The sequence below is a fragment of the Stenella coeruleoalba genome, assembly GCF_951394435.1.
Source record: "Stenella coeruleoalba genome assembly, chromosome: 12".
Taxonomy (NCBI): domain Eukaryota; kingdom Metazoa; phylum Chordata; class Mammalia; order Artiodactyla; family Delphinidae; genus Stenella; species Stenella coeruleoalba.
Window position 1 is genome coordinate 80,194,346 of NC_137158.1, and position 23,176 is coordinate 80,217,521.

The following is a 23,176-nucleotide window of genomic DNA, read 5'->3' on the forward strand; positions in this document are numbered from 1 at the left end:
ATTATATTTGTTCATACAATTCTCTTTGTTTGATATTTAAATTTTGACACTAGGGAGATTGAGGAATTTTTATTTTTCCTGGATTGTTTTTTTGCTACTCTCAGCTGTCTTCATTTGTCTTTAAATGCTCATTTCAATTTGTTGAAGTATAGAAAATAAAGTAAAACATAACTTACATATATAACAGTAAAATTCTTCCTTCATCAATTTCTTTGATTTTTAAAAGTTCTTAGGGTAACAAACTCTATGTATATGTATTCCAGAAGATGATTATCTGCAGATGTTTGAAACATAGGGTTACTTTTAGAACTGCATTGCTAGTGTGGGCAGTGACCACCTTTTTTCCTGGAAGGATAGCAGAACCAGCTCCAGTCCACTCACTGATTTTCCTTAGAGTGCTAGACTTCGGGGAGAGGAGTGGATGCATATCTCTTTGCATTATTTAGCCTTGGGAGGTGAAGGAAAGATAGAGCTCGAAGTAGGGTCAGGCGGAGCCATTGGATACGTGTACACCTGTGGTTTCCTAAAAAGAGAGAAAGGGACTGTCTGCATCACAATCACCTGGAGTGTTTGCTCAAGTAAGTTCTCTTACTCCAAAACTGTTTGAGGGGGTGGGGAGTAGCTGGGGATCTGCATTTAACTCCAGCGGGCAATTCTGATGCCTTCCAAAGTTTGAGAGCCATGGAGAGCAGAAATACTAACCAGAGCTTTCCAATCTTGTACTCTAGCATGGCAGATGGATGTTACCTCCTATATTATGTTAACAGTGACCCTCAGAGGTCCTACAGCAAGTTATGCCTGAATGTGGTGGGGCTTGGTTTTGATCCCAACTCTGTTTTATTTTATTTTATTTTATTTTTTTTGAAGTATAGTGGAATTACAGTGTGTTAATTACTGCTGTACAGCAAAGTGACTCAGTTATACAAATATATACATTCTTTTTCATATTCTTTTCCATTATGGCTTATCACAGGAGGTTGAATATAGTTCCTAGGGTTTACTGTCTTCTTTATTGTTGTTTACAGTAGAGATGCATTTTGTTTCAGAGATGGGCTGAAATTCAGGTCTTAAGGCCACTGTTACGGGCCTTTGCAATTGTTCACCCAGGGTTTTTCCAATTTTAGTGGGCACTAGAATCTCCTGGAAGGCCTGTTAAAACACACATTGTTGAACTGTACACCCAGAGTTTCTGACTCTGTAGTTTGGACTTTGGGCGAGTTTCTCAACCTCTGTGCCTCAGTTTCTTCATCTGAAAATAGTACTTATTTCGTGGAGTTGATGTCGAGACCATAAGCGTTTATTCAGTGAGTAAAGTACTCTCAGGAGTGCCTGGTGAAGAGTAAACGTTACATAATTGTTAGCCGCTGCTGTCAGCAGCATCGTGGTCACAGGATGAAGTTCCAGTGGTTCAGTGAAAATTTTGATTCTTATTCTTAAATGTGGTTTTAGATAATGTAAATAACAATAGCTGACATTTATTGAACATTTAAATGTGTCAAGCACAGTGCTCATTGCTTAGTCCCTCCTTTAATCATTAATAGAACTTTTGGAGATAAGTTCCTGTTATCTTGTTTTTATGGATGAGGAAATTCTTTAAGTGATAAGTTACAGAGCTGGGTTTTCTTTTTGCTCTGTGTATTATTATTATTATTATTAATTACATACACTTTTTCCCTATAAAAAGTACAGCTGAACATTTACTGTGGCTCATTTGCTTTGTGAGTTTAATAAAATTAATTAATCTATTAAAAATCTTAATTACTTTACTCCTTAGCTCTTGAGTATCTTCATATTTCTCTTTAGTATTTTAGGAGAAGTGAAATTTAGGTAACCACTTAGCTTCCCTTCTCACTCTGGACCCCTTGTTAGTTTAGGAAGAAGTTCTTGCAAAAACCAAAATAAAATAAAGGATTTTCTTAAGTCTTGAATGCCAGAGTAGTGGCCTCCAGGGTCCTAACTTGATTAACGTAAGAGAGGCAGCTGCTCTTGCTGGCTCCTCTCTCTAATCTCCAGTCCTCTCATGCCCCTTTACTGCAGGCGTGGGGGCAGCTGCAGCCTCAGGTATACTGGTAAGTCCCGTGTCATAGTGACATTCTTGTTGATGGCAGGCTACAGTGGTAGCGAGGGATCTATTATCAATATTAATGAGACTCATCAGAAAGAAAATAACAAAGTAGTTTGGATAAGCCTGTTCTTTTTCTAGAATGGTTCTTTTTTAATGGAAATAATTATTCCTTTCAGTTAATAGAAAATTAACAATATTCTGAATCTAGCCTTTGGACTCATCAGTATATCTAGTGTATTACAGATAATAAGGCTTTAATATAAGCTTAGCGTCTGCCTGTGGAATCAGTAGCAGTAAAAAAAAACCATATGAGCTTTGGTCCTGTGATTTTTTTAATCTGATGTAAAAGATTTTTGGAGCAAGGGTGAGGGAAGATGCAGGGGAAAGTATTGATATGGACTTAGAATTAAAGTGACTTACCATTATCCTAAAAGATAGCGGTCGTGATATATAAGAAACCCCATTCAGCCCCTGTTCTTGAAGTACCATGTGCCTAAGCTGCAGAGGCACTGGGAGGGAAGGAGGCACTGTACCCTGAGCCTTCTCAGCGCCGCTCAATCTGATATAGTTTCCAGAGCAGGAAACAACTCAGGAAAATTTGTTCAGGGTTGCACAGCTAGTGAATAGTCCAGAAGTTGGAATTTGAGCTTGGGTTGGTTTGACTCAAGTGTTTGTGGTCTCTGGCGAGATCTGTGGCTGGAAAAGGCATTTTGGAGTCAGTGAAATTGGACACTGGGCCTTTAAGAGGCTGAGCCAAAGTCAGTGTAAGAGTGTCAGATTTAGGCAAGGAGGGCATCTTCATCAGGAGATGAGGTCCAGAAAGGGTCAGAGTCAATATAAGGAGGTTTTACCTGGGGATCTAGGGGAAAATGAAACTGGGAAGGTTAATTTGGTTAAGATTACGGAGGGATTTTTTTTAATGCTTTTAAGGATTTATTTTGATTTATTTATTAATTTTTTAAAATTTTATTTATTTTTGGCCGCGTTGGGTCTTCATTGCTGCACGCGGGCTTTCTCTAGTTGTGGCGAGCGGGGGCTACTCTTCGTTGCGGTGCATGGGCTTCTCATTGCGGTGGCTTCTCTTGTTGCAGAGCATGGGCTCTAGGCACGTGGGCTTCAGGAGTTGTGGTGCACGGGCTCAGTAGTTGTGGCTCGCGGGCTCCAGGGCGCAGGCTCGGTAGTTGTGGAGCAACAGCTTAGTTGCTGTGCAGCATGTGGGATCTTCCCAGACCAGGGCTCGAGCCCGTGTCCCCTGCATTGGCAGGCCGATTCTTAACCACTGCGCCACCAGGGAAGTCCGATTTTTTTTTTTTTTAAGACAGTTAAGTGTTAGGATTAAATAGTACAGCAAACATGTTAAAGATAAAATGGGGAGAGGTTAAGAAACTGTGAAAGAGTAAATGGTCAACGCATAGTGGGCTTTCTTGGGAGATTGAGGATTGCAGGCAAGGGACCAATTCAGAAGTTTTGTGGTCTTGCAGGTGTAAGCCGGAGTCAGTACCACAGCCTCAGTCCCAGTTCTGGATTCCTGAATTCGTCTTTCATACCATTAACTCCATTTTACTTTAAATGGACATTTTCAAACAATGAACAGAAGTAGACAAAAATATAACGAGCCCCACACACCCATCGCTCAGCCTTCAACGATTATATGGCCAGTGTTGTTGTATGTACATTTGCTCTTCCTTCACTCCCCCAATCCCCGCCCTCAATATTATTTTGAAGTAAATCCCAGCTATTGTATCATTTAATCTGTCAATATTTCAGTATATAGCTCTAAAAAATAAAGGGCTTAAAAAAAGAAACACAAACATACTACAGTTATCACATTTAAAGAATATTTTTCATACCAATTATCCAGTGTTCAAATTTCCAGTAGTTTCATAAATGGATTAAATGTTTCTGTTTAATTTACATTGTGGGGTAGTTTGAGTCAAGGTCCAAATAAAATCCACTCTCATAATTGGTTGATACCTTTTCATCTCTATAGTTTTCCTCTTTCTTCATCTCTTCATCTCTCCCTCTCTTCCTCTCTCCTTTCCTTTTTGCTGTTACAACTTAACTTGTTGAAGAAACTAGGTCATTTTTCTAGTAGAGGTTCCCACAGTTTGAGATTTGCTGATTGATTTGCTATGGCTTAATGTATTCCTCAGCCCTTTTTAATTTCCTATAAATTGGTAGTTAGATATACAGGCTTTATCAAACTCATTATCAGATTTTTTTTTTCCTGCAAGAATATCTCATTGCTGTTCTGATCATTAGGAGGTAAAGGATGTCTTGATTTTTCTCGTTTTTGATGACACCACTGATGATCACGATAGTCTTTTCCCTGCCTCTTAATTTCCAGTTTTTTTTGCTTGTTTTTTTTTTTACTACATTCTTTTATAGTCATCTTTTTGCCGTAAGACTGCCAGTAACAAACAGCAAAATGTGTTTTGTAGCATATTGCTACCAGGCAGTGTAGCTGTTAACATGATAAATATTCTTGGACATGAGCCCAAGTTTTGTTCAGTTTTATGTTTGTCCTCATACATTTATTTTGTATGGCTGTGTCTAATTCTAAGTGTAAGCTCTTGGAAGGCATTCAGTCAGTAATTCACCAGGCTTTTGAGTACCTGTCGGTGCTCAGCGCTGGGAACCCAAGAGGAAGTAAGAGTCCAGTTCAGGAGATACACAAACAAATAGTTTAAGAATTTATAATGCTGTATTTTAAGAATACATCTGAAGTTGTGAGGTAGTTGTTTGGGGGAATGGAGGAGTTAATTTCTAGCAGGATCTTGAAGGCAGCGATGCTTTGCAGACACAGAAGGAAGGGCACCCACCTGGACTGAGAGAGTTGCACGTGCAGGCAGGTGGCCCTGTGGAAGCCTGTGAGCAGTCAAGTGCATGAAGCTGAGGACTTGCAGTGGGCCCGGGGGAAGGCCAAGATGAAGCTGGGGTGGCAGCTGGAGGTTGTTTGATGAGCTTTTCTGTGCCGGAGCAAGGACTGTGGGCTTCATTCTGTAGGCGCCACGGGGGAGGCCTTACCAGACAGTAGCGCACCGTGGCCGTTTGTGTTTTAGCAAGTCTGCTCTGGTGGCGTGGCGGGCAAGAGGCTGTAGTGTAAAGGAGCTGACAGCTGCAGGGAAGATGAAGGGCGTGGACTTGACAGTGATTTTAGGTCTGGTCATGTGTCAGGTCTATATGGATGGTGAGAGAGGTAAGGGGTGTGGAAGGACTCTGAGAAGTCCATGTGGATGGGGATGCCCTTGACCAGGTGGCCCTTGAAGGAAGGGGATCAGATTTGAGGAGGACAGTTAAGAGAGTCATTTCTTGACGTACAAGGGACTCCTTGACTACAAGGGACTCCTTCATAATGCAGTTAAGATATATGGGACTTGAAGTAGAGAGATTCGGGAATGATCACCATCCAGGAGTCTGCGTGGAGTCCTTGGAGGGAAAGAGAGGAACCAGCAGAGGATCCTTAAGTGAACATAATCTGAGGAGGCAAGATGGGTCTCTTTATCTTGTTTTCCATCAGCCTGTGGACCTTAAACGACTATTTGATGATAACGAGTAGTAGGTAGAGTGGCCTTGTATTCAGATTTGTGGGAGTTTGAATACTTTTTAATTCATAATATTATAATTGAATGTTTTGGAAGTATCCCACATACAAAATACTTAAGATTCATAATTTTTGAAAAGGGAATTGAGGAGAATAGGTGGAAGCTAGGATAATACCTTAAAAAGTTAAAATTACATCAAATCCTTATGATAGTGCTCAAAGCTTACAGTTGTCTGTAGGGTACAGTTAGGGTGGAAATGAAGATTTGTCCATCACGTAGAGATGCTAGCAATGTGCTCAGACACTAGCTATGCACATTGCGTAAGATTTTGTTTCCTCCTGGTAAAAAACAAGGTGATAGATAATAGGGACCATCTCCTGGGGTTATTATAAAGGTGGAGTGTGCACAGCACCTGTCGCGGAGCCCTGCCTGCAGTGTCAGCTGTCCTAGATCGTACTCTTTCCGTTAGGGCGTTCCTGAGGAGGCAGGGGGGCGATTTGGTCCATTGTCGAAGTGGATACTTTATAGGTTTATATTGTTTTCTTTTTGGAAAGGATATTTTAAATTTAGGTATCTACAAACTAAAATAGGTCAGTAGCTCGGGAAGTTTCATGGGCAGAGTGATGAGTTCATGTGACTGGCAGCCCTGTGTGGCCAGCAGGCATTTTCTCTGTGGAGTTGATTGCACTCTCCTCTCCACTACAGTGTCTTACGTGCCAGGACCCTATCTGTTTCCCATTAGTATTTGGGATTGATGATAGGAGCTTCCAAAGCAGGAAGAGAAAAGGAGCGAGAAATTATTCTGACCTAGATATTGTGAGATGCTATGAGGCTACTCAGATCCTCGTCACCCCACTTTAGATTACTGCAGTAGTAATAAGTACCATCATCATTCTCTTTCTGGTACATCTGTACTTCATGTGATTATTGGAAAAACCTTTCTTAACTAACGTGAGAATCATCTCATTCTAGATCTAGAGGCCACAGTGGCTCCCTGTTGCCTTTGTTTCAGATCTGAAGCCCTCTCTGCAGGACTCTAAAGACAGCCAGTGTTTGCTAGCTTCTTGACTTAGCCTCTCCAGCCTCTTAGTACCACAGCTGTTGGTTTGTCTAAATTGTTTTCTTCTGTTACTATCTACCAGTCCTCCCGCCTCTCCCCTGGTCTGAGTTTGCTGCCTTTTGTACTGTGGTTGGGCATACCCTGATGCTGAGGTAAACATCTTTAGCCAGGTGATAGACTGTGAGTGTTAATTGACACTCCTTTTGCTGAGAGCACTTTGCCAGCCTCCATCAAAATTTTAAATGTACCAACCCTTTGGCAGAAGTTCCCCTTGTGGAGAGTAACGCTACAGAAGTATTTCAGCTGAAGATGTATGCACAAGGATGTGTATTATAGTGCTGTATGAAGTAGGGAGAGACTGGGAACAACCTGAATGTCCATCAGTGGGGGACTGGTTAAATAAGTCACAGAAGTGACTAATACAATACTGCATAGCAAAAAAAAGAGAATAATGTAGATATTTAGGCGCAGATATAGAAGGAGATATATAATGTATTGTTAAGGGACCACAGAATAGACTGTGTACAGCAAATACGCTCCAGTTGTTTTTAAAGGAAAAGATTTAAATTCACATTTATACTTGGTTGTGCATTGAATGATTGTGGAAAGATAAATAACCTATTAGCAGTAAGCTTTGTGGAAGGGATCCTGGGAAGTAGGAGACAGTCTTTCTTTTCATTGTTTATCTCTTTGTATCCTTTGAACTCATACCATGGGAATATTTTTCCTTTTCAATTTTTTTTTTTTTTTGCGGTACGCGGGCCTCTCACTGCTGTGGCCTCTCCCGTCGCAGAGCACAGGCTCCGGACGCGCAGGCTTAGTGGCCGTGGCTCACGGGCCCAGCCGCTCCACAGCATGTGGGATCTTCCCGGACGAGGGCACGAACCTGTGTCCCCTGCATCGGCAGGCGGACTCTCAAACCACTGCGCCACCAGGGAAGCCCCTCAAATATTTTATAAGTGTCCTTGACGTTACTTACTTATTTATTTATTTATTTTGGCTGTGTTGGGTCTTTGTTGCTGCGCGTGGGCTTTCTCTAGTTGAGGCGAGCGGGGGCTACTCTTCGTTGTGGTGCGCGGGCTTCTCATTGCAGTGGCTTCTCTTGTTGCGGAGCACGGGCTCTAGAGCGCAGGCTCAGTAGTTGTGGCGCACGGGCTTAGTTGTTCTGCCACATGTGGGATCTTCCTGGACCAGGGCTCGAACCCGTGTCCCCTGCATTGGCAGGCAGAGTCTTAACCACTGTGCCACCAGGGAAGCCCTGTCCTTGACATTTTATTCTACATTTTCTTCATAGTCCCATGTTGCCGTTAGTACTTAATTCATTTCATTATAAAAGAAAACAGAAGTACTCCTGCTCTTGGCCTCTACACTAGAGCCAGGACATAGTTTTGATCTTATCCTTCCTCACAATAGCACAGTATAACTAGTGTTTCCTTCCTGGTCATCCTTCACACCGTAAGATGTTAAGCACCCAGTGAAGGGACTGGTCCATACAAGGTATTCAATAAATGTTTAGACATATTTTAAAATAAATTTATTTATTTATATTTATTTTTGGCTGCGTTGGGTCTTCGTTGCTGTGTGCGGGCTTTCTCTAGTTGCCGCGAGCGGGGGCTACTCTTTGTTGTGGTGTGCGGGCTTCTCATTGCGGTGGCTTCTCTTGTTGCAGAGCACGGGCTCTAGGCACGCGGGCTTCAGGAGTTGTGGCACACGGGCTCAGTAGTTGTGGCTCATGGGCTCAGTAGTTGTGACTCGCAGGCTCTAGAGTGCAGGCTCAGTACATGTGGCTCACGGACTCAGTAGTTGTGGCACGCGGGCTTAGTTGCTCCGCGGCATGTGCGATCTTCCCGGACCAGGGATCAAACCGGTGTGCCCTGCATTGGCAGGCGGATTCTTAACCACTGTGCCACCAGGGAAGTCCCTAGACATTTGTTAAAAGTAACATCTAAGTGAAAACTTCTGAAACAAATGTGTACATGCCCCTATCTCAAGCTCTTTTCACACTTTTTTTGTTTTGTGAGTCAGTCTCTGTTTTCCCTTTGATCTATAACATAAAGATGGTTAAAACCAGAATCAGTCAGTGGTGAAAAGCTTGTGAGTGAGATGAAGAAAAATAATACTGATAAAGGACTCTGAAAGGATAAACCACACTTCCCTTGTGTGGCTCCTTTGCGTTGTAGCATTATTACAGTGTGATGCTCTCTTAAATAGTCACAGCTGTGTATTTGTCATAGTGACAATCTGCGTGTGTGAACTAGTGTGCAGACTAGTGCGCACTGGTTTAAACCTTTGAATATCAGAGACTGCAGTGATGTGTTAAACATGAAGGCTGTGCTTAGTTGTTGTTTATAAAATATGGTGCTGAACGTATTTCTTGTTTTCTAATAGACATTGGCCTCTTCTTGTCTGTTAAATTACTTATTCCTACTTACTTTTCCTGAGATGAAAATAAGTATCTACCAGAAAATAAGTATAGCTCTGAAGGGGAAAAACCTCAGGTTTGTTATGCTATATAACTTTTATATCTTTATTACAGCTGCCAAATGTAGCCTTTATAGTCCCAGTGTAAGTTACGTAGATGATGGTTGTTTTAGGTTAAAACCTGGTACCTTTTCTGGATGTTCTCTCGGTTAAATTAATCCTTATGTTCAAACATAAATTGAAGCAGAACAAGTTCCATTTTCAGTGATTCTCACTAAATTTTGTTTTGGTTTTATTTCCAGCTGTATTTAATAACGGAAAGCCTCTTGTGGTTAAGAATAGTGTTTGAGATTTTGGTGGGATCTAATTATTTAAAAATTTTAAGCCTTAAAAAATGAAATGTAAAGTCATAGTAAAATTTCATGATGACTTTCATAGTCTGTTAGTTCAGTGTTGCTTATTTTAGAGGGGACAGTATCCACATTAAAATGTGTATTTACTGTAGTTGTAACGGTCTTTTTCAGCTCGTTTAAAAATCAGTTCATTTAGCCACAAAGAGAAAACAAAAGGAAATGTAAAAGGCTTATAAGCGTAGGGCATGTGAGCCTGTTCCTGTTTCTTAACAGTTTACTAAAACAAGTGTCTAAGCACTGCCCGTAAACCTTGTGTGCACATCTGTGTGTTTGAGGCACAGGTGGGGATCTGCTAGTTTGTTTGCCCATTGCGTGGCCGTTCTGCTCCTTCGTGGGGGTTTTTTGGTAACAGGGTGAAGGTCCCTGAACGGAGGCCTTGTTCCTGGCTTGATTTTGAAGTCCTCGCTGTTAATCTAAAGGAACCTGCAGGACATGCAGCTGGAAGTCCGTGTGACAAGTGAAAGTCTGGGATCCAGGGCAAGTAGTGTGTGTGTGAGAGAGAGAGAGAGAGAGAGAGAGAGAGAGAGAGAGAGAGAGAGAGAGAGTGAGGTCCCCCCCCCCCCGCCACCAGTCTAATTGTTAACCTCTGCCAGCAGCCAGACTGAGGAGCTACCCTTTTAAATATCCTTGGGCTGCCTGTGTTCGGAGATCTCACCTAAACGTTATCAGATAAAAACCTGGACAACTGAGTGTAATTCTCTTACTAAAGTATAGTACTGACTGGGCATTCTGCACTGCTGTTAGAGGCTAGATATCTTGCTTGGTTGTTTGGGGGGTTTATGTAAAAGGAAGAAGAGTTGCTTGGGAAATGCTGGATTGCTGGCGTGCTCTTTGCTTCAGAGCCTGTTTAAAGGCAGGTTGCACCGACACTTGGCTAGTGAAGTCTAGTTGGTACAGCTTGTGTACTTTCAGTACCAGCTATTCGTCCAAAGTTTCTTGGCTTAAGAAGCTGTGTCATTTTAAGTGTATACTGTATGAGAGAGGGGTGGGGCAGCAGGAGCTTTTTATAGGGTTTCAACTCATTAATTTTTAAAGTAATATTTTGAGAATTTAACAGGGGAAGTAGAACTTGTATATTGTGTTTCTTTAATTCTAACACATACTTAAACTGACAGGGAAGAAGGAGAGAATTTTATTTTTAAGTGATATTTTCCATTCTTTTTTTTTCTTCCCAATCAGAAACTGGTTCTTCAACTTTCAGTGCCAATTAAGACATGCTATAATAAGCATTTTACACTCTGTCCTGCTGTTTGACTTCGGGTGTAAATGGGGGTAGAGTGTTTAGTAACTGAGCATGCATAGTTAAACAGCTAGAGATCTGACATACAGTAAGTTTGGTGTGGTATTTGGTTTATATTTCAGCATAATACTGAAACCATGCAGAATTCCTCCTGGAAAAGTGTTCAGCAGGATGCCAGAAAGGCCATGTTACTGATAAGTTCCTCTACTTCAGTAGGTTTTTTAGTGTGTTTTGTTCCCACTTCTGTTTTATTCTTTATTGTGGTTCTTTGGTAACTGTGCCACGTGAACATGAAATTCTATATGTGAGTGTTTATTGGTTTTGTAGAAACCCCAGGATACTGTCAGCTTAATAACTGTGTTGTTTTGTGGGTTGCTGAGAGGGCATATTAAAAGTCAGTTGATAATAAAGTTTTCATTAATTATTTTACATTTTCAAGGTAATATTAAAGACGGTTCAACCAAAATCAGAATTAAACAATAACATGAGCTTTTGGTTTGCTGTGGTTTAAGAGAGTTTGGTTATAGCTGGCTTTCTTTCCCTTCTATTACTGACTGTCACCTTCCTGCAGAACTCCAATATGGTCTTTAGGTTGTATGGTTGCATAATAAATTTAATTGTTAATTATATGTATTTTTGCTCTTGATGATTCACTGCCTTTTTGTATTTTATTTTTGCTTTTGAGAAAGTGTTACAGAAATGATAATTATAACATAGATGTCTGCTTAAATGTTAGATGAGTTGATACTTTGTGATAAGCCTTTGCTTCATCTTGATTACCAAAGAAGCTTGTAACTCACTGAGATATTTCTTTATATTTGTGTTTGTTTAGGATATGTCTCAGGAAGGCTATGGAACTAGGTCTCAACCTCCTCTGGCTCCTGGAAAACCCAACCATGAAGACTTGAACTTAATACAACAAGAAAGACCATCAAGTTTACCAGTAAGACTATTAATGTACTGATTTGGAAATTCAGTGAGTTACAGATTTCTAAAAAGAGCATTGGTTTTTGTTTATTCTACTTTATATTGAGACTTGGGGGAGAAGCTTATGGATTTCAGGTATATTTGTGATTTATTAATTTTTATTTGACAGTTTCCTTCTCAAAGGAGCTGTGTAGTCATTTGTAGGTGTCTCCGAGTCCAGTGTTGTAGGTATCTCCGAGTCCAATTGGAAGCTTATATTTGGCTGACAGGTTTTGTGGCAGAAAGGTGTTTCTTTTGTACAGTTGTGCTTTGCATAGCCTGTTGCTTTCTGGTAGTGATTCAGAACAGAGGTATCTATATAGGAGTTATATGTAAAGGAAATTCCCATTTGGCAAAGAATGAGATAAGGCATCCAGTGGTAGTTTGAATTTCTTCTGGGACTTCATGTAACGAGAAGTCACCCAATCTTTTTTCACCCAAAAGAAAGTATTTTGGTTTAAAATTGGAAAATACAGCTTATAAGTATTTCCATTAGCAAATTATTGGGTATATATTGACTAGAGTAGTAGCTAAATTATAGGTTACATGTTAATGCCCTTAAATAGTTCACCTGGGCTTAATTTTCTTTTTTTATCCCCCCATGGGCAACCTCATTTAAATGAGATATTCCTTAAAAATTCAAAGAATATATTTGTGCAAACAAATTTTTATATATATTTTCTTGTTAAAATATTTTGATGTGAAGACATTGTTATTGCTTAATCTCTATTAAGAAGTCATATTTAAGACAGGAACTCAGACTAGCCATGATTTTAATTTGAATCTTAAACATGTTCACATTAAGTAAGATTTATTATGTTACTTCTAAACATTTGAGAGCCAGCATTTGTAAAGAATGTTATACATGACATTTGGCACATCCCATACCCATTTTTAAGTTATATGTAGCCGTAGAGTAGAAGGTAAGTGATGGCTACAGGATGTGTAATATCTTTGAATCTGATGCACATGTATTTGAAACCCTAATTTTTACAGCTTTTATTTCTATGGTGGGAAGTGGGTAAAATTTACCGTGGTCATTTTTTAGTCACATTGGAATATTTATTATCTAGTTATTTGGTTTTTGAAGGAATGAAAAAGGTAATGGACTCTTGTGTTCTAAGCTGTAAGCTTTTTTATTCAGCAGATAATTCAGAGCTTGGTGAGCGTGGGGGGTGTGTGTGCGTGTGCGTGTGCGTGCGTGCGCGCGCACCTGCATCCGCAAATGCACGTGAATGCTGTTGATATACGCAACATTTGCTGAACATTAGGAAATTGGCTTGTGGTTTTAGGAAATTTAAATTGACTCATGGGAAGGTGAGCAGTGGTGGACAGTGAATTCTACTTTTTTACCACAGGATTTTTAGTGTTTTAGATAAGCCCAACTTTTTACGTTTGTCATTGGCTGGTGATGTGTACTGTTTTACAGGTTGGAGAATTTGTTAAAGATTGATACTGATTTTCTACAGAGCTATAAGAATAGTTTGCAGCGTACTGCTTTCTTCATATCCATTTGAACTTCTGTGTCACCTACTAGGCTATGCTGCTTTTCATTGCTCTGCTTTGGAATCAGTGGTTGACTTTCAGCTAACTGTACAGCATAATTGGGGGAGAATGAAGTGTGGTAGTCCCAGAAAACTGAAGAGTTCTGCTTTGGGATGGTGCAAAGTTGATTACTGGAAAAGGAGCTCAGAGTATTTTAGGAAGTGAACCAATATATTCTTCAACAGTTTAAGTCTTTTGGATGGTTCTATTTGTATACATACAATGGCTAACTTTATTCTTTAATGTTTATCTTACTTCCTTCCCTAGGGGATTTAAGGTTGCTCATAATATAAATTTTCTTACGAAGCTATTAAAAAAAGAAACGCCCTAATTGGTGGTTTCTTTTTGTAACTCACAGATAAATAGCATGCTGATTTTAATTTTGATTTTAATTTGAATTTCAAACATGTTTACATTAAGTAAGATTTATTATGTTACTTCTAAACATTTGAGAACCGGCATTTGTAAAGAATGTTGTACATGACATTTGGCGCATACCATACCCATATACTCAATAACATTTCAATAATCTTTTTTTAGAGAGGAAAGTTTCCAGGTTTTATGCCGAGTACATAGAAGCATCAGTTACTGCATAAAGGACAAATTGTAGATTGGTTGGTTGTACCTAACTAAACCTCCTGCCCCCAATCTGTTAAGATGAAAATTGGCTTTATTTAAATGAATTTTGGTGTACCACTTTTCTTTCAACAGGTTTTGTTTGTGTAGAAAGTTTTTCTATGTAGAGTTTAGAAATATATTTTTATTGATATAGACACTGCATCAATATGTTATATAAAACAAAAGTAATTACAGTTTGGGGGAGAGATTTGTTGGTATTCTGTATGGCTCTAATATGTATTTTTACTCTAACTTGGATAAGTTGATTCTATAAGTACCATGAAACTGTATTTGTTATCACGTCTGAATTTATTAGGTCTTTTGTAGATTTCTGCTGTGTTTTTTCCTTTTCACGTGTTAGTGATGCAAATTTTGTCTTTTTACTTAAGGTTAAAGGCCATCCATCATATTTGTAATCTCTCGTTTTGTCATTTTGAACCAAGGAAATTGTGGGTCTTATCTGTATGTTTAAAAATATGTGGTAAAAATGATTCTAATGTATAATCAAATCTCTATCCATTATGTATGTGACTATAAGAAGGAAGCTTCTTAAGTAGTTGTTTCTTAAATTTTTGCTTAAGTTGAGTTAGATTGATAGAGTTTGTAATGTTTTTCTGCATGTGGGGTATTTTCTGTAGTGTGTTTTTGTTATACAGTTAACTTTCCATTACAAGAAATCAAGGCATTTTCTTACGCTAGATCTAGAATTTGCTTCTCTCAGCAAGTTGTCCTCTCACCATTGTTTAAATTGGTATTTGTCTGTATTTGCATTTCATTAAGTTCTTGGTGATCTTCAGTAGCTAATGCAGTTGTGTTTTCCATCTGACCGAGTTCTTCAGCTCATCCACATGAAGCCAGTGACTGATAACTTAATATTTGTCGTCTTGTTGTCTTGGTGCCGTGACCAGTAATATTTGCTTTTCACTTAATGCACTCAGACCTAAGCTCCGAACAAATCTTCCTTAATAATGTCTACTGCTTTCTATACCTCTTAATCATATAGCCTTCTCCCTGTTGAGGTTCATTAGCTTACATATCATTGGTGTTACCATTACTAACAAATTTTAACATATAGCATGTGACATAAAAATTAGCTTGAAGAACTGACTCTATCTCCTTGGAATATTATCACTTAAAATTTGAGCACATTCTATAGTTTTTTTCTACCTCTAATATTGATACGAAGTGAAGCCATCATTAAGTAAAATGTACAGTGGAAGGTCTAAACAAATGCTATAGCTTATCAACTCCTTTATTTTATAAATATTGAGTATATCTCAATTTACACTCTGACCCCCAAACTATGATTTAATACATTTTTTGTTGAGTCTTTTTTTAACTTTTTCATCTCTTATGGCATTTACTAGTCATCCTTTTATTGCAGTTACTTTTTTTTTTTTTTTTTTCGTGGTACGCGGGCCTCTCACTGTTGTGGGCTCTCCCGTTGCGGAGCACAGGCTCTGGACGCGCAGGCTCAGTGGCCACGGCTCACGGGCCCAGCCGCTCCACAGCATGTGGGATCTTCCTGGACCGGGGCACCAACCCGTGTCCCCTGCATCGGCAGGCGGACTCTCAACCACTGCGCCACCAGGGAAGCCCTATTGCAGTTACTTTTATAATTGTCTTGCCTCTCCCTCTCACCCTCAACAGGCTAGAATCTTTTCACAGTATTTATTATGTTTTATTCAGTAAGTATTTTCCTAATAGAATTTATGTAAGAATTTTTCAGTACATTCTTCCCCTAGTTGCAGAATTTTCTTTTAATTGCTTACAGGATCTTTTCCAAGGTATTGAATTGACATCAGGAGAGCCTATGTTCTCCATATGCTACTGATACTAAAGGATTATATGAATGTGGTATCTGTATTGGCAGGGTGGTTTTATTCTTAAAACTATTTTCTTTTATTATAAAATGACATTTGAGTTTTACTTTGGTAACCTTAACCTTCAAGAGAAGAAAAAGTGGGCACTTTTGTATAATTAATCTAAAAGTAGTGTGAAACATTCTTTTCTTAGTAATGTATTTTTTTAAGAAAATATTTATTTATTTATTTATTTAGGCTGCGCTGGGTCTTAGTTGTGGCACTCAGGCTCTTCGCTGTGGCATGCGGGATCTTTTAGTTGCGGCATGCGTGCTCATAGTTGTGGTATGCGTGCGGGATCTAGTTTCGCAACCAGGGGTCGAACCTGGGCCCCCTGTATTGGGAGCACGGAGTCTTATGCGCTGGAACACCATAATGTATATTTTTAATTGTAAAAGTGAATAAATTGACAAACAGTAATCATGAATTCAGTGAATACAGTAAATACATGTTTATACTATTATTATAAAGCATCTGCAGACACAGTTAACCATTTGCATAACTTTGAAACTGAAGGTACAGACACACTTTGATAACTTGGAGAAGTGTTAAACGGAGCGTACAACATTCCGTTTCTTTCCTAGGATTTACCGTAATTTCCTTGTTCTAAGCAAATAGTGCTTTCTCTTCCAGGGATCTGAAGAGTTGCTGATACTTCTCAGTTTAGAAATAACTTATTTGGTTTTTTCTTCAGAGAGACCTGCCACCGGTTTGTATTTCAGATAGCAGGTCCATTATTCTGTTTACCTAAGATACAGAGTATGATCAGTCATATTCTAAAGGCCTTTGCGAAGGCCCATCAGGTCATTGAAAACCTCTTTCTGACCCTTTCTTTCTTAAATAGGAAGCACTTAAAGAGGTTGACATGAAAAGGGTTTGATCTGTCCAAGTTTAGTAAAAACCCTAAATGTCCTGTGGAACCGTGCTTATGGCTCTTTTGTTGAGCTTGCAATTAGAAGGAAGTATTGAGGTTTAGATAAAACGTATTCTTTTTCCCCTTTGTGAAAGGAAGGAGGTGGTATATGCTGGTTGTTCTTTGAAATAGAGGGTGTTAAACAGGATATTGGAAGCCGGAAAGAGAATGGTTGAAAAACTGTTATTACCAAGAATATTCTTTGGGAGTTAGGTATTAGCAACAGAGCATGCGATGATTTCCCTTTATTGAAAAAGAATACTTCTGTGTGTGTGTTTGTTTTATTAATCTTTAATGACACATGTTGGGTTAGGGGTAAATGGTCATGTACTTTGGAAGCATGTATGAAAAATGATATGTTAATAGGGACATTTTAAGTGTGTGGATTTGATAATATAGTTCCTATGAACAATTAGCAACTATTGGAAAAGCTAGGCGGAGCAGTTTTTAACTGGGTTTTGCCTTTACCAAGTTCTCAATCCATCTAAGAATACAAATTGTTAAGATGATCTTAACCTGTTAGTTGTCAGGTTTTTGCAAAAGTTAAAATCTACCAGGTAAGAATTAGATGTTTGGCTGCTGAATGAACTTTTTCCAAACTTTTAAAAATTTGTATCTTGAGCTTGAACTAAGTGGTTGTCATTAAAAGGTTAAGAGTGTAACTGTCTTCTGTTGATTGATCGTTCTCAAATCGTCCTGAACATTTAAAAATTCTAAGTTAATAAAAAGAGAAATTTAAACTGTTGTCCCCCTTCTCTCAGGGTTCAAGCAGTGATAATCTGTGTGTGCAGCTGAAGACATCAGCTGTCTGTTATCAGTGTTTCCTAAATGTTATCAGGGTATGTTGGGTCTTGAAGTCATGGAAGTCTTAAAAAGTGGGCACCTGGTGAATGGAGCAGGAGGTTCTCTGAAGGGTGTGTCTTGTCAGCGAGAGCATCTGCAGACACAGTTAACCATTATGCATAACTTTGAAACTGAAGGTACAGACACATTTTGATATCTTGGAGAAGTGTTAAATGGAGCGTACAACATTCCGTTTCTTACCTAGGATTTACCATAATTTGCAAATGTAATTTTAGTCTCTGGTCTATTCTATATGGAGACGACAGTTCTTTTTGGATTCAGTTTGAGAGAAATATGAAAAGACCTTACTTGAAAGTCCTAATTTAGGAAAAGTGATAGTGACTCTGACAGATGTTTATTTTCCCACATGGATTATTTCTTTAAGATGTGATATTCTATAATTTTATCCCCCAGAGTATTTTTGTGATATTTTGAAAATAGGGGAAATACTCGAACCTTGAGCAAGGTAAGAAGTCGTAGGAAGTGGGAAGGTATGTTTCTCTCTCTTTCAAAACAATCTTCCACTTAAATATTTGTTCTGTAAATGAATGTTCAATAAAACCTTACCAGTTTGGATTTCTTCCAGGTTACAGCAGGCTAAATATATGGAAATCTTGAATAAATTAATATTTAAGAAGAACTATAGTTTGTTTTTAAATAACTCGAATGTTTGTGTGCAAAGTGTTTCTAATTTGAGATCTTCCAGTGCTTTTGAAATAGATGGATAATTCTAAATTCATTAGAGCTGAGGTATTTGCTTAGTGGTGATGCATTATTTTCACAAATTCATTTAATTTTTAAAAACACATTAGAACTAAGCATACCTCCTGTAGACCTTTTTACATAATATTCTGAAGCTTTCCATTTAAAATATGGGGGAAATGAATTTTAAACCATTTTATGGGACTGTCAATTCCAAAAAAAAAATAATGAAGGAGTACTGTAAAAAATAGACACTAGACAAAATTGGAGATGAAGAGAGGCTGAAACATAACTGATTTTCAGGATATTGGTTTTGATAATAGAAGGATAACTATGATCTGTAGTTGATAAATGAGGCTCATTAAGTAAGCGATGATAAATGCAGATATTCCTGGCTAATAAGAAAGTCAGCATACAAATTTTGCTGTAACAAATGGGAGACTGGAAGGTTTTGACCAGCCTTTCGGCTCTTCAGATGACCTGTGAGAGGCCATGCAGCCTCTGTGGCCTCACAGGCTGGGGTGCACGTAACTGTCAGGTCTGAATGCAAATAACCGCAGAACCATACCTGGACATAAGCCTCTTTTACCAGAGGGCTGTCTCTGAGCACAAGGGGGTGAGCAGCAGTGTTGGGCTTTAGTACAAACCACAAAGAGCCGTGTGTGTGAGGGATTCTCACATGTGGGCATGGGGGCTCCAGTAGGACAGTTATCAGCAGCGTAGCTCCTTCGAGTTTTAATTTTAATTTTTTATGCTAGAACGAAAAAACGAGTGATGTTCAAGAGGTACCTTTTCATATTTTAACCTGCCGTTTCAGTTTCCACAGATGGCAGTTCTTGGCATGTTGAGCCAGAAAGCCGCCTCCTTTTCTTCCTGGTGCTTCCCCTGTTCACTGGCATCTAGAAGGAGTAGCGGGCTTCCTCCAGATTATACAGGCATGGCCATCGTAAGACGTTGAGTTGAATGCATTTTACTTTACATTATCCAAGTTAGCTAGGAAGTAAATTTTAGTTTACAGATTTCCACTTTGTTTGTAACTGAAGGCACACATCTGTAGTATGTAACAAGAGATACATAACCAACAGGAGCTCAGAGTAGCATTTGTGGACTGGTTAATTGCTTTTATTTTTCTTTTGAACTGGAAGGAACTATTTTGAATATTAACTGTCAGTTTAGGAGAGGAAATAAATACATGTAGAGAAGGTTCTTACCTGAGAGCAAAAATTTCTATTTTTCCTTCACAATGTAAAATTTTAGAGGTGTCTCTCTCTTTCTCATCTTTTTTCTTTGCCTTTGCTAAATTGTAAAATAACTGAATGGTCTCGTTTTCCTTTGTTTGGGTCAAGAAATTTTAGCTGAAAATTGTTACTGTGTGAAAGAAGATTATTGACTCAACAAGCCTTCAATTTTCCGTGAATAACACTCCCACCCCCTAGCTTCAGGAACATGCCGTGCATGCATTCTATTTTAAAATACAGACTGTAATTTAAAACAGGCGGTTTGATGCCCCACTGAACTTTGTTTAAGCCTGGAATAAAAGAGGGGAAAAAAGCTTTAAGCCACAAAAAAGTGACTAAGCTTTCTCAACCACTTTTCTTCATAATGCATTCTATTCAATAAAAAAAAGTTTCCAGGTACTATTGTTGTCTCTTCCCATACGACCTGCATTTTTATCCAATGTTAGATTGTGGTGTGTGCGTTTTTTCCCTTTATTTCATTACCGGGCTGTCATTGACTTTTTAAAGTGTTCAGAGTAGTGTTCGTTTGCAGTGGGATCTGCGTGCTGTGTGCCTCTGTGCATGTTGTCCACATTGAGCGTGTGTGAGAACATTAATTCTAAAATTAAACCCATAGTTTTTAGTATTTATTGATAGCTAATTTTCTAGAGTTCTCTTGTTTTAAATAGTACCTGATTATTAGACTGGACTGATATAAATAGTTAACTATAACATTTCTTACTATCAGATCATTATAAAAATGATTCATTAGAAGCATTTTATATCACTTGCCTTTTTTCCCCTTCTCACAGAAATGAAAGTGAACGGCTTACAATGACTTGTATGGAAGGAATGATGACTTTGTTTTGATAAAATGATATGTATTGACCTGGAGACCTGTTGTAATGATGGTGCTGTATGGCAGAGGCAGGATTAAGTCTCAGCCAGGGTTCTGGTCTTGAGCAATTCATGTCACTTCTCAGGACGTGTGTGTCCTTGTCTGAAAAATGAATGTTAGAGCATGTTCCGACTCCTAGATTTTACGTTAAAGGCTTTGTTTGTTAGTAGATAAGAAAAGTACTGACAAAATGAACTCTTTGCTTTCAGGGAGAAGTTGAATGAGAGAAGTGCAGCCATCTTGAAATCTTCAGTAACAGCTTGTGTATGCCCTTGGTGGCCCCTCTCCCATATTCTTAGGAGCCATTTGCCTTTGAACATATTTAAGGATTTGGGGTTGCCTAGTTGAGCGCCTAGCCTTATTCTTTAGGTCATGCGGGAGCCGTGGGCCTTGTGGACTCCGTCTCCAACATCTCAGGGATTGCAGAGGTTCCCCTCTCTCCCCATGGGATCAGTTTGGGAGTCTGATGTATATGAGTCGGGGAAGCCTGGGGAGAAGAAAAGTCCATGTGAGAAGTTGAAAAGTACATGTTCCAGGTAACTTTATGGCCTCCTGCTAAAGTGGGGGGTAGAAAAGACAAATAAGGAAGCTGCAGGACAATGAAATCTTGTCTTTGTAATGCACAGTCTAATGCCTTTTCCTACTGCACCGGTGGGAACCCAGCAGGGACAGTTTTCTGAACCAAGATGATCAGGTGTGAGTGGATTTTAATTTTATGCTGGTGGAAGGAAGGGCCTGATGGCCTACACCTGAGGTCTCTATTTACTTCTGACACGCCAGGTTTACATTTGTATATTGTAAAGTAATTGCATAATAACTCTTTGCTTTTTAAACTGAACTATACCACCAGTGGAAATATTAGCAACCCAGGGACATAAAAACCACCATTTCTTGTTAATGAACCCAAACCAGTTTTAATGCCCCCTGCATTTCTATAGTTTGTTTCTGTGTGCCTTTTAAGTCTTTGGAGCTTGCTGTCTTGATTTGGGTAGAATGCTATGTGACAAGTCTTACTTTTACTTGTCATTTTACTTCTCTTTCTTTTTTTTTTAATACTTATTTGGCTGCACTGGATCTTAGTTTCGGCACTCGGGATCTTCATTGTGGTGTGCGGGATCCTTAGTTGCGGCATGTGCAATCCAGCTCCCTGACCAGGGATCGAACCCAGGCCCCCTGCGTTGGGAGTGGGGAGTCTCAACCACTGGACCGCTAGGGAAGTCCCTACTTCTCTTTCTATCAAAGCACAAAATGGTGTTCATTGAGGCGGTGGCATAGACTATACCTGATCCACAGGTAAACGTCTTTTCTCAAAGTAGACTAGAATGAGTGAACCTGGAGGCCACTGAGTGACAGGACAGTACAGCATTATCCTGCCCCCATCTGAAACCTGCCCTGATACCGATACTCTTTCTTCTTTTTCAAAATTTTCTAATGTAAGTAGGGATCTTCATTAGTCTTTATTTTTCCCCTGGGTTTGGGTGGTTGAGTGCAGTGAGCCACTTAGTACCTTCTGACACTAAAAATATGTGGTTGGTCTTTTGTAAGTATCTGTATCTGGAGAAAATTTGGCTTCAAAATAATAATATATTTATTATATATATAATAATTTATTTGGTACCATTATAAAATGTCGTGTTTTATATAAATAAAATTTTCAGTTGTTACTAGAAACTGCTAGTAAAAGAAGAATAAATATGCCCAGAGTACGATTTTTAGTGAATATCCTAGGTAAAGCACATGAACTTTAAAGACAGGACTTCCTGACATCTGTTTTGCCTGCTCAAAGCCACATCCCACCCCATTCTTCTATTTCTGAACGTCTGGGACTTTTAGGTTACCAAGACAAGTGAATTGTACCATGCCTTTTAGTTATGAAAAGCGTTCATTTTTCAAAATGCCTTTATTACTGCTGGAGACAGGGAGACAAGTTTAGAGCTATTGTATTATCTCAATAATGAGGTTGAGTCAGATTATTAAAAAGTGATAGCAGTGAGAACACAGAGGGAGAAAGTTGTGGAAATAAAGGGAGGGATGAATGGTAGATGCTTTTAAGTTTTTAAACTAAATGACCAGGAGGTATGGTGGTGTTGGTGACAAACACAGGGAAATGGGTGGTGGGGAGTTGGTTTGTGGAGAAAAGAATACCCAGAGATTTTATGAGATTTAAAAGGCAAGTCCTGAATAACTGTGCTGGAATTCTAAAACTCCTAAAAGGGAGCAATTCATCTTTGCTACCAAAGCCTTATTTTTTGTATAGTTCTTTACATGGGTTAAAATATTGTCATAAATAGGAATTGATGTTAAAAGAACGATTGCATTGGCTATAACTTTACATTTCATTTAAATTCTTGGAGATGATTTGAAGAATATCATAGCAGAGTTTGTATAAACAACTCAGCAGATCATTCCAGAGAGTTTCTAACTCTAATTGGAGTAAGACAAGAGTACAGTCTCAAGAAATAGAAGAAACTTTATTATTTTTTTTTTCAATTGGCATTCGTGGCTGGTCTCATCATCTTTGCTTTTAAGGTAGTGCAGTAAGTTTATATCCTAAAATGTTCCTTTCCTTGGGTAGGGACGGGTTACTTTATATTGTGTTGTTTGGTTTACTTTTGAATGATTTAGACTTTGTTCTTGTTGTACCAATTCGTTTTGGAGGAACATTCCTTAGTTATCTCATAATCTCTTTTCTGAAACTTATTTTGAGTATATGGGTTTGTGAGCCTAGTATACAAATTTATGTCTTGTGTGTGTGTGTGTGTGTGTTGTTTTTTTTTTCCTTCTTTTAGGGTGACTGTGGGAGGGGGCAGGGAACCTAGTTTTAACATGCTGTTTCTGAAAGATGTTCTATTTTAGAAATGGTTTACC

At 38.9% G+C, this 23,176-nt stretch overlaps 1 protein-coding gene across 7 annotated transcripts in view; it reads left to right on the forward strand.

The window, feature by feature from the left end:
• ARID1B (AT-rich interaction domain 1B) overlaps window positions 1-23,176 on the forward strand; it is a 412,486-nt gene that overhangs the window by 142,570 nt on the left and 246,740 nt on the right. For all 7 annotated transcript variants that reach the window (XM_079939553.1, XM_079939554.1, XM_079939557.1 and 4 more), the window contains exon 4: window positions 11,577-11,687. In XM_079939553.1, the coding sequence (XP_079795679.1) occupies window positions 11,577-11,687 (111 nt within the window). The remainder of the gene's footprint in view (window positions 1-11,576; window positions 11,688-23,176) is intronic.